We start from the raw sequence: 13,474 nt of genomic DNA, 5'->3' as shown, positions 1-13,474 counted from the left end.
TGGTCATTATCTCCTTGTGAGGAAAAGTACTCTGTCATCGAATGAGAGACATTAGTGTAAGTATGGGCCATGGAACATTTTAGGAAGTTTATTTGGGGCAAAATGTTTGTTCTTCTTTCTGATCACAAACCTTTGACAAAGTTGCTTACAACAGAGGGTTTGTGCAGAGCCTCAGCTGGATTCGCCAGATTATCCATGAGGCTTCAGGATTTTGTTTATGAAGTACAATATGTTCCTGGAGCCAAGAATCCCATTGCTGATTTTTTTAGCAGAATGTCTTTACCTCTTAGAGAAGTGGATCAAAATTCTTGGAATGATTTTTGTGTTGCTGGAAATTTTTCCTGAATCGGGAGGTTTACACTTGGATGAATGACAACAAGAAGTGCAAAGGATGAGGTACTTAAGATTGTAAAGGAAAAATTGCAAATGGTTGGTCCAATGATTGTAAAACGGACCCACACATCAGAGCTTTCTGGGAGGTCAGAGATGAATTGAGCCTGGATGGAGAGTTTGTTTGTCGGGGTGAAAGAATTATTCCTCCAAAAGGTATGCAACAAAAAGTTATTCAGGTTATATCTGGATGGTCATCCAGGTGTTTCTAGGACAAAGAAAAATGTCAAAGCATTATATTGGTGGCCCAGAGTAGATTTAGAAATTGGAAGGACAGTACGGGAATGTGTGAGTTGTGAAGCTGCTGACAAAAGTCAGAAGACACTCAAACCTCCTATGTCTTCTTTAGGATGTCCCAAATTACCATGGGAAGATTTACCTTTGGACAATATGGGACCTATAACCTGGCAGGATGGTTTGTGTAAATATATTTTAGTCCTAGTCGACCTATTTTCCAGGTGGATTGAGGTCAAGGTTGTGGAACATGTTAACACTTCTGCTGTAATTCAATTTCTTGATAAATGCTTTATTAAAGAAGGTTTAACTGCTTCTATCCTGACTGATAATGGGTTGCAATTCAAATCAGATGATATGAAATGGTTAATGGAAGCGACTTGCATAGTACAAAGATTTTTTATTTTTTTTGCTGAGTTTTATATAGCGCGAACTTGACCTGAACCATATCTGGTATCAGAGCGCTTTACATAGCACCAGTTACGTTACATGAGGATACACATTCATTTTTTTTGTTAGGCACGGGGAGATTAAGCAATTTGCCCAGAATCACAAAATGTTTGGCGTTGTTATATCACCCTAGGGGCAATTCAGTTGCGGAAAGAGTTAATAGAGTAATCAAGGGTGCTCTATCAATCAATCAATCAAAGACATTTATAGAGCGCACTACTTACCCGTAGGGTCTCAAGGCGCTACAGTTAGCCAGCAGAGAGTAGAAGAATTGGAATTCCGAACTAGACAAACTTGTATGGTCATATACAATTACAGTACATGATACGTGTGGTGAAAGCCCTTTTGGTTTAATGAGAGGGAGATTTCCTTCTTGCAAAATTAATCCGAGTTGGATGGGTAAGAGTAGGAAATATGAATGGGACAGCAGGAAAGTAAGAGAATGTATTTACAATTCACAGAGCAAAAACAAAACATATTTCAACATTAAACATGGTACTAAAAATGTAACCTTGGAGGCTGGTCAACTAGTTAGAATTAAAAGGAAGTTGCAACCTTGCTTTTCGGAACCCAGGTTGGTTTCTAAAGTCATGAAGAATACAGTCATGTTGGACGATGGCAGTGTCCATCACATGAGCCGTGTTGCAGTCGCACATGATCAGCGTTCTTTGTGTGGAAAAATTTCAAAGGAAGGGGAATGTGATGAGTACTGGTGGTTATGTCCTAGTTTTGATTTGGAGTCAGATGGTGTTGCATCAGCCAGTCTTTCACAGGATGTTACTGGTTCGGATGTGTTGATGGATCATGGTATTACACCAAGTGACTCTAGCACGGAACCTGGTATTACACCAAGTGACTCAAGCACTGAACCTGTTCCATCTGGTGTGCATGAACCTGTTAGTCATAATAGTCCTATAAGTTCAGGCCAACCTGCTCCATTTGTTACAAGGTATGGTAGACGCATTAATACACCCAAAGCGTTACAAGACTTTGTAACTAAGTTAGCTATTTTTCATTTTGTCTAATTCTTATTTTAGTATTTTTTTTATTATTGTTTTTGTTTGTAGGGAAGCGGATGTGTAGTAACTTGTATGATTTTCTACTTAGAACTTTGGAGAAGATTGCATTGACATCATTTAGAATGTGTATATAACTAGGAATCATAGAATGTACGGCACTCCGCCCAGGATCTTCCTTAGAGCTACCAGCACCCTTCTCTTCCTGTCTGCATCATATCATAAATCAAGAAGATATTTTGTGAAACAAGCCTTGGGAATTTACTACTTGCTCGTGATCTTAGTATGCCAGTTACAGGCTGCAGTGAAGATAAGGGCCATCATCCTGGTACAGCGCTATGACAAGGAAGAGGGGTGCACAGTGTTGTGACCCAAAGGGGTCATCACCCAGAGTGCACTGTTCATGACCACCATAGCCAGGAGAGGGCTGTGGTGAGAAAAAGGGCCATCACCCTGGAACAGTGTGCACTAGAGGAGTGTAGGGGGTTCTGGCTCGCAGGAGAAGAACACTGATTAATGCACCTGAATCCCGGAGCTCAAAAAGACATACCACACCAATGGAGGAGAGCCGCAGAAGCCTGCCACCTTACCGCAGCGTCCAAACATCTGCTCACTGCCAGGCCGCTGACACATGCCCGGGCATGCCGAATTGCAGCTCCAAGTGAGAGCAAATAAAACTGATCACTGGGCCATTGACCCCTGGGGAAATTTTATCTGACTGAAAACGCTACTGCACATGGACACTTTCACTTTTTTTTTTTTTTTTTTTTTTTTTATAAATTCTTTATTGTCAGGAATTTAGAAGAAATAGCAGTATGTCATTTGCAATTGTCGTAACATAACTGTAGCTAGTTCCCCAGGTGGGGATAGTATGCAACATAGAGTACAGTAACAGTTATCGAGTTCATGCAGGGCTTGATGGTCAAAAGTTTAACAAACAGATATATGCCGCACCATGCCCAGCGTCTTCCTGTCCCCTAAATTCCTTCCCGCCCATGCAGTTCCACGGCAGAAGGCTGATATGTCTCTTACAGTGCATGAGCAGGTACTCATAAGAATAATGAACATTACTCCTAGAACCAAACAACCGTCATCACTATATCAGAGTCTGCATACGTTCTGCTTTACCATCTCACAGGTTAACAAATCAGCAATTCGTGTAGAGTGTCATTGCGTGCAACATTCCCCCTGGTCCCTCCCTCGTTCATAGTATCTCTCCACTACCACTAGTCTTCCTCCTCCTCCGAGTCTGAGTCCTCACCCTCTGGCAAAGCTTCACATGGGTCACCCCTATAAGCGTTCCACTTCAGCCATACCCGGTTCCACTTACGAGGGCAGGCTCTCAACACATATACTGCCCTTTCCTTGATCATGAGAAGGTCCATATTTCTTACCCATCCCGTCACCGTAGGTAACTCCGGAGCACCCCACCTCTGTGCAATGTCTCGTTTGGCCACCGTCATTGCGAGGGTGACCCATAATTGCTCGTACCTGTTCAGGTCCGTAGGTTCCCAAATGTTCAGTAGGCACCTGCGAGGTTCCGGAAGCACAGACACTTTCATGGCTTGAGAAACCGTGCGCATAATTTGGCGCCATAGTTCCTATATGCGCGGACATTCCCATAGCGTGTGAAGGAGAGTTCCCTCCTCCCCGCATCCCCTCAGGCAGTATGGGTGCTGCGCCCTTTGTATCCTGTGTAGCAGTGTGCGGGTGTAGTAGGTGCGGTGGAGCACCTTGAGCTGTATCAGGCGGAACCTTGCTGATATACCCACCTCCCTCGGGGAGGCCAACGCCTCATTCCACTCCGTTTCATCCATATCTTCTAGCTCAGCTACCCATTTTTCCTTAAGCTTGAGTGTGGGATCAGGCGTGTTATTAATTAATTTCTTATACGTGAGTGAGGTCGCTTTTTGTTCCATGTATTCGGTGAGCAGTCTATCCTCAAGGGGTGAGGACTCTGGGAGTGCCGTGTCTGGTGGGATTGCGCGCAATAGTGCATGTCGAATCTGTACATAGCGAAATGTTTCAGTGGGCCTTAGGCCGTATTGTTGCTGGAGGTGCTGGAAGGGAACAACCGTGCCCTTGTCCCAGAGGTCTCCGACCACTGAGATACCTATGTCGTCCCATCTCTCAAAGCCTTTACAGGCCCTAAGCGAGCCCAGTGCCTTGGTGTCCCAAAGGGGTGTCAGCTTAGTGATTTTCCCTGTCCATCCCAGGCGGGACTGCGCCATGTGCCAGAGCGTCGCTGTGTGGAGTGTTGGGCCCCGCAGGGTCTTTACCTTCTGGCGGTCGTACAGTACTGACAACATGCCAGCCGTCCCCAGTTGTGACCAGTCTGCTTTGTATGCGGGATCGTTTCTGGAAGCATGAATCCATTGATTAATTATTTTAAGCTGTGCTGCCCAGTAATATAGTTGGAGATCAGGTAGCGCGACACCCCCCTCGTACCAACTCTTCACTAGTTTCGCCTGTGCTATACGTGCCGGCCCGTTATTCCACAGCAGGCTGGAGACCAGCGCTGCCACTCGCCGGAAGTACTGCGGGTTAACCACATATGGAGAGTTCTCTAGTACATACAGAAACCTCGGGAGAGCCATCATTTTGTAGAGAGCCGCGCGTCCTAAGAGGGTCAGCGGCAGCGTAGCCCAGTACTGGACATCTGTACGCAACCTCTGCAGAGGCGGTTGTAGATTTTCGACATAAAACTGTTTAGCATCTCTCGTCACATAAATACCTAGGTACTTGAAGGAAGAGGTGGTCACTGTAAGAGGGCAGGTCGCCGGCAACACCGGGGCCTGGCCGGTTAGCACATAGAGCACCGTCTTGGCCCAGTTCAGGGTGTACCCGGATGCTTTACCATGTTCGTCGCAGATCTCCAGTAAGGCGGGCACCCCTGTAGTCGGGTCAGTCATGTATACCAACATGTCGTCAGCGTAGAGGGAGACCCTGTCCTCCCATCCATCGCCCCACTTGATCCCTCTAAACAACGGCGTCGCTCGTAGCAGGATCGCCAGTGGTTCTAGCACTATCGCGAACAACAGGTGGAAAGGTGGAGGATATATGCCCGTTCGCCACTACCTGTGCCATCGGTCGGGTGTATAGTAATCGCACCCATGCCATATATAGGGGCCCGAAGCCCATGCGGGTTAGTACAGCAAAGAGGTATTCCCACTCAACCAAATCAAACGCCATTTTAGCATCTAAGGAAAGTATCACTGTCTGCTCCTGAAGGAGATGCGCCCTTGCCAACACCCCGTGCACCCTACGTAGATTAAGTGCCGTGCTCCTATGTGGCATAAAGCCCGATTGATCCGGGTGTATCAGCGTAGTGAGATGTTTGGTGAGGCGGCTGGCCAGAAGTTTCGCCAGGACCTTCGCTTCTGTATTGAGCAGTGAGATGGGTCGATATGAGGCGCAATCGGTTGGTGGTTTGGATGGTTTCGGGATGGCCACAATGGTGGCCGTGCGCTGATCTAGTGGGAGTAGCGTCTTCTGTAGGCTGTCAGTAAACATGTCAAGGAGGGGCTTGGCCAGGACCGAGTCCATCGCCTTGTACCACTCCACAGGAATCCCATTTGGGCCCAAGGCCTTGCCGGATTGTAGCGCCTGTATTGCCAATTGGACCTCTCCAACAGTCAGGTCTGCGTCCAGTTCCTGCTGTGCCTCTGGCGAGAGCACCGGTACATGGATGTTGCGAAGTGAATCTAGGGCCTCCCGTTCAGTGACCAGCCGCGTCGGTGTGTAAATGTTCTGGTAGTGACAGGCTAGAGTCTGGACTATGTGCTCTGGGTGAGTTCGCAGCATGCCGCTCGAATCATAGAGACCGTGAATCCCTTTGTTGCCGCCACCCCGCTTATCTAGCCACGCTAGCATCTTCCCTGCCTTATCGCCCACGTCATAGATCCTGTGCGCTGTATTCGCGAGGTGTCCCTTTGTGATCACTGTAAGGTGTGCCTGATGTTGCTGCTGGCGAAGCTGTAGTGCATGAAGTGTCTCCGGAGTGGGGTTTGTCATATGTGCAGTGTTCGCCGTGTGTAAGGCCGCTTCTAAATTGGCCAGTGTAGCCCTGGATTCCCTCTTATGCCCGGTAATGGCAGATATGGATGCCCCTCTGAGGACCGTCTTATATGCCTCCCACAGAATTGAGGGTGAGGCGACCGACCCGTTGTTCTCCTTAAAGTAGTGTGTGGTTGTCGACTTAAGCTTCATTTTGATACCAGGAATTTGCAGATAATTGGGATAGATCGGGTAAATCCTACCCCGCCTACTCTCTTTAGTGGAAATGTGAAGGGAGACCGGGGAGTGATCAGAAATACCTCGCGGCATAATGCCAACACTATCTACCGAGCTCATTCCAACCCCCAGAGTGAAAAAGTAGTCGATTCGGGAGAGGGTGTTGTGTGGTGCGGAGAAATGCGTGTAGCGCTGCTCTGTCGGGTTCAGGCGACGCCAGACATCTATGAGGCCCATAGCAGATAGAAAGCCCGGGAGCGTTGCGGCTCCTCTCTGGCGAGCTCGCTGGGGAAAAGTGTCTAGTAGAGGGTCCGCTATGGCATTGAAATCCCCCCCCATGATCACATCTCCCTCGGGAAGATCTATAAGGAATCGGCTAAGCGCCGGGAGGGCCATAGCGTGCAGCGCGGGGGGGATATAGACTGATACCACATTCAAGGCCCTTCCCTCCCACTGGCCTGAGAGTGCTGCAAATCTGCCCTGGTCATCCGTCTTGTGGCTAGTGACCAGGAAGGGGGAGCTGTTTCTGAGGAGGATCCCCGTGCCCCTGGAACCCGAGGTGAATTCGGAATGTACCGCCATGGTGTATCCACGCCTGTTCAGGGCCTTACAGGTGGTTCCCGCTAAATGTGATTCCTGTAGCAGTACCAGGTCTGACTGAGCACGCTTAACTGTTTGCAGCACCAAACCCCTTTTTATTTTGTCACCCAACCCTCTGACATTCCAAGTGAGGAGCTTCAGTGGGGGCACTGCAGTCGTCGCCTGGGTACCCATCGCTGGTGTAGCTTGGTTATGCTGTGCCATGTGTATGAATGAACCAAGGCCTCCATTGTCAGGAGGAGAAGGGTGCCAGAGTGCGGAGGAGGTGCACGCCCCCCATAATGTGTGGTATATTCATGCCCCGTGAGATCGCAATAGTGATGACCGTGTAACTTAACTTTAACTCGAACTTCAGAACTCCCAACCCAACCCCCCCTCCCTGCTCCCCTGCACCACGGACGAATTCCCGCCCGCATCCCCAACTTGGCAGAGTGCTTGATTCCCCCCCCTGTCTAGTCTTACTTGCTTGTGGGGTTGGTGAGTCCCCTACAGGCACCGGCCTGAACCCGCCCTACTCGGTTCCACCGGCCCAAGGTCCCAAGTATAGTGTTTAGTGCTTGATGCTTCCAGCGTAGTCATTCACCCCCTGCTAGGCTGTCCCGAATCAAAGGGATCTCTTTCAAGATCGGAGTCCAGTCCCCCGGCGGCGCCCTGTTCAGTGGCCGGGCTGGGCGTGCGATGTTCCGGTGTTTTCTCCTTACGGTGATCTTGGCGGTCTTTGCGCGGGCGTTGAGGCTTGCCCGCCGGTCTCCAGCCGTCCAGCCATTCTCGCGCTACTTCAGGATTGTCGAAGAACCACGTCCTCCCCTCGGCCACAATCCGCAGTTTAGCGGGGAACAGCATCGAGTAGGGTAGTTCCCTGTCTCTCAGAGTCTTTTTGACTGCATTGAAGGATTTTCGACGCCTGGCCACCTCGGCCGTGTAGTCCGGGAAGAACGCCAGCGTGGAGTTTTGTATCTTCACCGGCGGCGCCACCCTGGCCGCTTGCAAAATGGCGTCCCTATCTCGATAGTTGAAGAGTCTGGCCAGCACTGGTCGCGGTGTGGCCCCTGGCTGGGGTGTACCTCCGGGGACTCGATGCGCCCTTTCAACGGAGAAGAAGGCAGATAGCCCTTTAGGCTGCAGTTTCGTCTTGATAAGGTCCTCTATATATAGGTCCATGGCCCCCTTCCCCTCCGATTCCGGAAGGCCTAGAATACGGACGTTGTTCCTTCTGGAGCGTCCTTCCTGGTCGTCCAGCTTTTCTTGAAGTTGTTTGGTGGTCTTTTCTAGCCGTTCCATTGCCACCTGCAGGTCCGAGGTGTCCTCAATAAGTGATTTCGTGACCACCTCTACTTGGGCCACCCTCTCCGATATTTTCTTGAAATCAGCACGCAGCAGGGTCACCTCCGTGGAGATTGTGCCGACCGTCGCCTGGACGTCTGTGAGGGTTCTCATGATGGCCTCCAGTGTGACTTTCCCAGTCCCGTTGGTGTCAGAGGAAGCTCCGGCTGAGTGTCGACCAGGCCCCTGCGAATGACCAGTGTGGGTGTAGGCAAACTTGTCCAGCTTCGATTGCGTTGCTGACATGCTCCTCGTGTTCTTGCCCGCCATGATGTCCTTCTAGCGTTACCAGTGTCTATGCAGACCTTCCCCCCGCTGTGTATCGTTGATGCAGCCGGTTAAGAGTGCAGGATTCAGACTCGTTTCAGCCCGTGGTGCGGCCGGTCTGTGACTGTCTTTGAAAGCAGTAGAGAGATTGCCCCTGCGTTTATGGCGGCGCTCGGATGTCCTTGACTCCGTATTCTGTCACTCCTTCATGTGGAGCGCGTCGCTGCGTTGTAAGGTCGCAATGTGCCTCCGGGGGCAGGTGCCGCGACAGCGTGGGCAGCCCCTCTGCTTAATGGCAGTCCGGGGTGATTTTCAGTGATGTGGGGGGGGGGCCGCGCCGATTTAGGCGCCGTCCACCTACTCGCGCCGCTTTCGTTGGGGTGCTTCCTTGATGATGTGCGGGGCCCCCACTGACCTTGCTTCTGTTGGAGTCTTGGGCGGAGTGCGCCCTCAGGTGCAACGCTGTACGAGCGCCGAGGCGGAGCTCATTGTCATGCAGGGAGGACCGGTCGCCGGCTAGTTCCGTTCCTTCCCGGCCGGGTGAGGTGCACTTCCGGTCGGCTCGCCTCCGCACCCAGGGCCGGTGCTGCTGAGTCGCTACAGGCCGCGCCTCCCCATCGACGGACGGGGCACTTCCCGGCGTCGGATCGTCGCTGGGAGCGAGTCGTTCTGTGTCGCTCGGTTCCCTGGGGCCGATGTCACCCCTTCAGGCAGGTTGATGCTCGGATGGGCATTCGGATTTGTGTGCGGGCCGGAGTGCCTAGCGGAGCTCCCGGGTTAAGCTGCCGCCATGCTCGGCAGTTGGCCACGCCCCCCGACACTTTCACTTTTAAGAAGCCACTGTGGAACCTCTGAGACTTATACTTTCCAGCGGGCTTTACCCGAATGATCGCCTCACATGAATGGGCAATAATTGCTATCCTTAGATAAGGGAGTGAGACTCGGGGAGGTACCAGCACAATGCTAGCATGCTGGTCTTATGAAGACTATGGGGACAATTATGATGTAGGTCGTAGTTGCCTCTGAAAGACATCATCGCAGAATTGGTACCAACTGACCTCTGGTCGGCGGTCCCGACCGACTAATTATAATGCGAACGCACATCGCATACTCAAATCTCCCTATGGGAGCATGGGGTGAGGCCGTAAACCAGCCGTAGCACAAGCTTGCATAGGGAAATGGGAGGTTGTGTTCATCCCTGCACTGCATGGCAGGCAACGCAGGGTGCCTGCCACATGGTGCAGGGATGGACCCAACTGGAAGCCACAAGGAGAAGGAGACCCTGCTGGGGACACCCATGCTCAATTTCCGACATGCTTTCCAAGTCAGAAAGACCAGCATGGAAAGCCTGTCAGAAATGGAGCTTGGTAATTGCAACGGCGGAATCGCCATCCAATGGAGTTATGGGCCGGTCTCCCACTGGCCGATGGGCCCATCGGAATCCAGCCAGAATGACCGGTCGGTTTCAAATCCGACTGCCGACATTGTAATTAGCTGGTTATAATTAAAACCTCGATGTCGGTTGGAAAGCCTCCAACCTGCAGTTTAGTTGTGTGTGTATCTACACCAGAATACACAATATGCCAGATGACTGGCGGAAACCAAGAATAATGCAGGGGACACAGGTGTGTGTTAGGAATGAATAAAAGTGAATGCACAAATGCAAAGAAATATGCAGCTATGTTAGATTTATTTGGGTAGCGTATGCACTCAAAGTCTCTTGGTGCATTTGAAAGCAAACTTCATAACTTAAGCTAAAAAAAAACAGATCAATAAAAAATACCTACAAAACTGCTTTAACAGGCAAGTTTTCTGCATTTTCTTAAAATGAATAAGATAAGCTTTTGAGTGGAGACACAGAATTCTAAACCTTAGTTACGGCAGCACGTCTTTTATCACCAAACGAAACAAGTCTGGCTTTGTGAATTATCAGTGAGAACTGGGTCACAGATCATAGGATTCATAAAGGTCAGTACCGTACGAATTTAGATGCTAAAAGTGAAATGGTCACAAATCTCTAGAAATCGGTTTACGCGCAATAACCATAGATTTAAATAGGACTGCTGCAGGTGAGAAACCAGTTCGGGGATCTCAAAACAGGGTGATATGACGGCATCTTTGGCAGCCTTCAATTGTACTAGCTGCAACATCTTGTGCTAATTAAAGATGCGAAGTACTTTTGCTGGTGATGCTAGGATTACAGTCTTAACTTAATTCAATTTAGACTGGATTGAGGGGTTGCTCACTGGTAAAAGAAGGTGGGAAGTTAAAGAAAAAAAACACTTTTAGTGGCTGAAGAAGTTGCTAACACCTTATGTAACTTGGTAACCAAGGGTGAGAGAATAATAATAAAAAGATCCCGAGGGTCCTCATTGTATTATATCGTATGGGGTGTTACCCCATTCCAGAAAGTCAACAGATGTTGTTCTAAAAATGTAAGTTTGCTACAGTAAGTAATACTTCTGTTCTTAATGTATTCAGTTTTAAACAGTTGTTAGACATCAACCAATGAGTTGCTCATTTTAGTTTGATTGGCACATAAAGCTGTATTTTTTAGAGATCAAAATACAGACAAGATGATCTGCATGTGTCCTGCATACAAGTGGAATTTTTATTCCTGCTAGAAAAGTAAGTTAGCTGGGGAACCCATCTATATATAAAACAGCAACTAACAGCAAGTGGCCCCCACAGGCACATCGCACATCAGAGAGATCTTTCTTAAGAGGAGAAAAGGTGTTTAACAAATTGTGTCTTGCTTATCAGAAAGGATCGCTCCACTTCAGGAATGAGTCTAAAAGCACCATCGTATCTCAAAATGCATATGCTATTACTAACACACTTATCTAAAACAATAGAAGAACAGACACTCTCAAGTGACAAAGGTTTATTTGTACTTGCTTTTCAGCTAGTGTAAAAGACATGGCAAGCTCGATTATAACAGAACCTGTATGAACACAATAACCAAAAGTCGCATTTTCAGATACTAAAAAGAAACATCTGCTTATTTGCTTTTCAAACACTAGAATGTCCTCCATCAAATCTAACATAAAGACTAATGTTTGAAACTGCCCCAGAAACACACAAAACTGGTGTGGTTCTGTGATTTCTCACCTAGGCTGTTATTGGACCTCTGTGGGACCACAGGAAGATTAGATGACAGACCGCTGCAAAGAAAAAAAGAAAAATCAGTTAGTGATAATTTTAAATTTGCCAAGCTCTGTTGTCGCATTGCTGATTGTCGATTAGCTGTGTGAAGTGCGCGATACATGTGTAACATTATGTTATGCTACCACGTTTTTAAACTATGCAGCATAGGCCTATTTCTTGGCATCAAAGCAATTACGGTGGGCAGAGCTGGTTCTGCGATTATGGGTTTACCCAAATGAAAGGTTGACTGCCAATCCTAGAATGAGTTGGCATAGGTCTGCAGGGTGAGAATCAGCTCCTCTGTGGTGCTCTCTAGGGCTGTTGGTCTTTTGATCTTCTGCCAAAATCAGTGTGGATGTTATATATGTCATAATTTGTTATCTACTTCAAGAAAGGCTTCAGGCTTTATGGTTCTTTGAAATGCGTTCATGCTGTCCCCTCTTGATTGTAAATGTTTATTTATTGGTGGATCTCACTTTGGCCGTCAGGACTAGTGTCGTAGCCGATGTGTTAAAGTAAGTGGATAGAGGATATGCGGTTCTTGCTTGGGGAATGTTATACCTCACCTACAATAAGAGGATTACAATTATTGGTCAGGTTTCCTTTTTAGGCTGCCGCCCACTAGACAGCACACTCTCTGTCTACGAGAAAGACATCCTGGGGACTTTCAAAAAGTTCACCTGGGAATGCATTCTGCCCATTGCATGCTATTGGCTTTGTAGTTTGTAACTCATGTTTTCTGCCTTTCCATTTGCTGGCTTTATTTGCTTTAGGCTGTCCAGCTTTAGTTCATATCTTCCCATGCTAATGCTGTGTTTATAGTATTCTTCTACTAATTCGATTTTTGTAATGAACAGGCCTTTAAATCTTGTTATTTCTCGAATTTTCTAGACATTCAAAGACCAAGGTCAAATGTCAGGCTGTGTTTTCATGGAAGCCTGGTGTTTATTATGCTTTCGGCTGACATCAAACAGAGTGTTTATAGGAACGAGGAATGTAGCGTACTTTCTCTTCATGAGAGCCTGACTGTGCCCTTTAAAAAAATATATTTAGGCGTTCCTGTTTTCTGTTTCTATTTTTGGCAAATTCTGGAGGGATTGGATTTTTCAGTGTTTTCCAGTGATTTCAATATCTTTAAAAAAATAGTGGTTATCAATGGTTTCACATATTCGCGCCGTTGAAAATAATTAAAAACAACAGTAAACGTGCTTTACCAGTGATTATGGAACATTTTGCTTTTATTATTACTTGTTTTTGCACTGATAGTACATGGTATATAGACAATGTACGTACAGTGTATATGAGGTCCAAATACATATTTACAAATCAAACTTATTGTAGTACACTAAACAATACTTCTTCAGTAAGTCTTTGGTAATACACGCTCGCTCTTTCCTTCCCATGCAAACTTTTATCTCTGAAAAGGCCGTCTCAACATTGGCAATTGAGACGGCTAACGCTAAAACGGCCAGTTGACATGCCAATACAAGTGCACCCGTAGATTGTGATTCTGTTGGACAGGTTCTACAACATATTCGTTGAACCGGGCACATATGCCCAAAGAGTTATTGAAGTGATCAAAAATGAAGCAGTACTTTTCAAAGTCCGGAGAAAATTTCCCTTTACAGAAGTGATCTAGATCTTCTGCAGAGTACCACCGTGAGGATTCATTGACTTCAAATGTCATGGTTGGTCAAGGGACATTTTTATGTATAATTTCAAGCCATTTCTAATGCATTGATAAATAACATTTCCTGAATTGCTCCTCAGCATGTATTTGTTTACCAAATGGCAAGCATTCTAACATGGAATAT

General features: G+C 47.6%; 1 protein-coding gene across 3 annotated transcripts in view; it reads right to left on the bottom strand.

The window, feature by feature from the left end:
* The window catches only part of ARAP3 (ArfGAP with RhoGAP domain, ankyrin repeat and PH domain 3), a 541,910-nt gene that overhangs the window by 319,585 nt on the left and 208,851 nt on the right, over positions 1 to 13,474 (bottom strand). For all 3 annotated transcript variants that reach the window (XM_086931355.1, XM_086931357.1, XM_086931356.1), the window contains exon 3: positions 11,625 to 11,677. In XM_086931355.1, the coding sequence (XP_086787481.1) occupies positions 11,625 to 11,677 (53 nt within the window). The remainder of the gene's footprint in view (positions 1 to 11,624; positions 11,678 to 13,474) is intronic.

The sequence above is a fragment of the Lissotriton vulgaris genome, chromosome 7 (genome assembly GCF_964263255.1).
Source record: "Lissotriton vulgaris chromosome 7, aLisVul1.2, whole genome shotgun sequence".
NCBI lineage: Eukaryota > Metazoa > Chordata > Amphibia > Caudata > Salamandridae > Lissotriton > Lissotriton vulgaris.
Note: the sequence above shows the minus strand (reverse complement) of the source record. Positions and strands in the feature narration are given on the sequence as shown.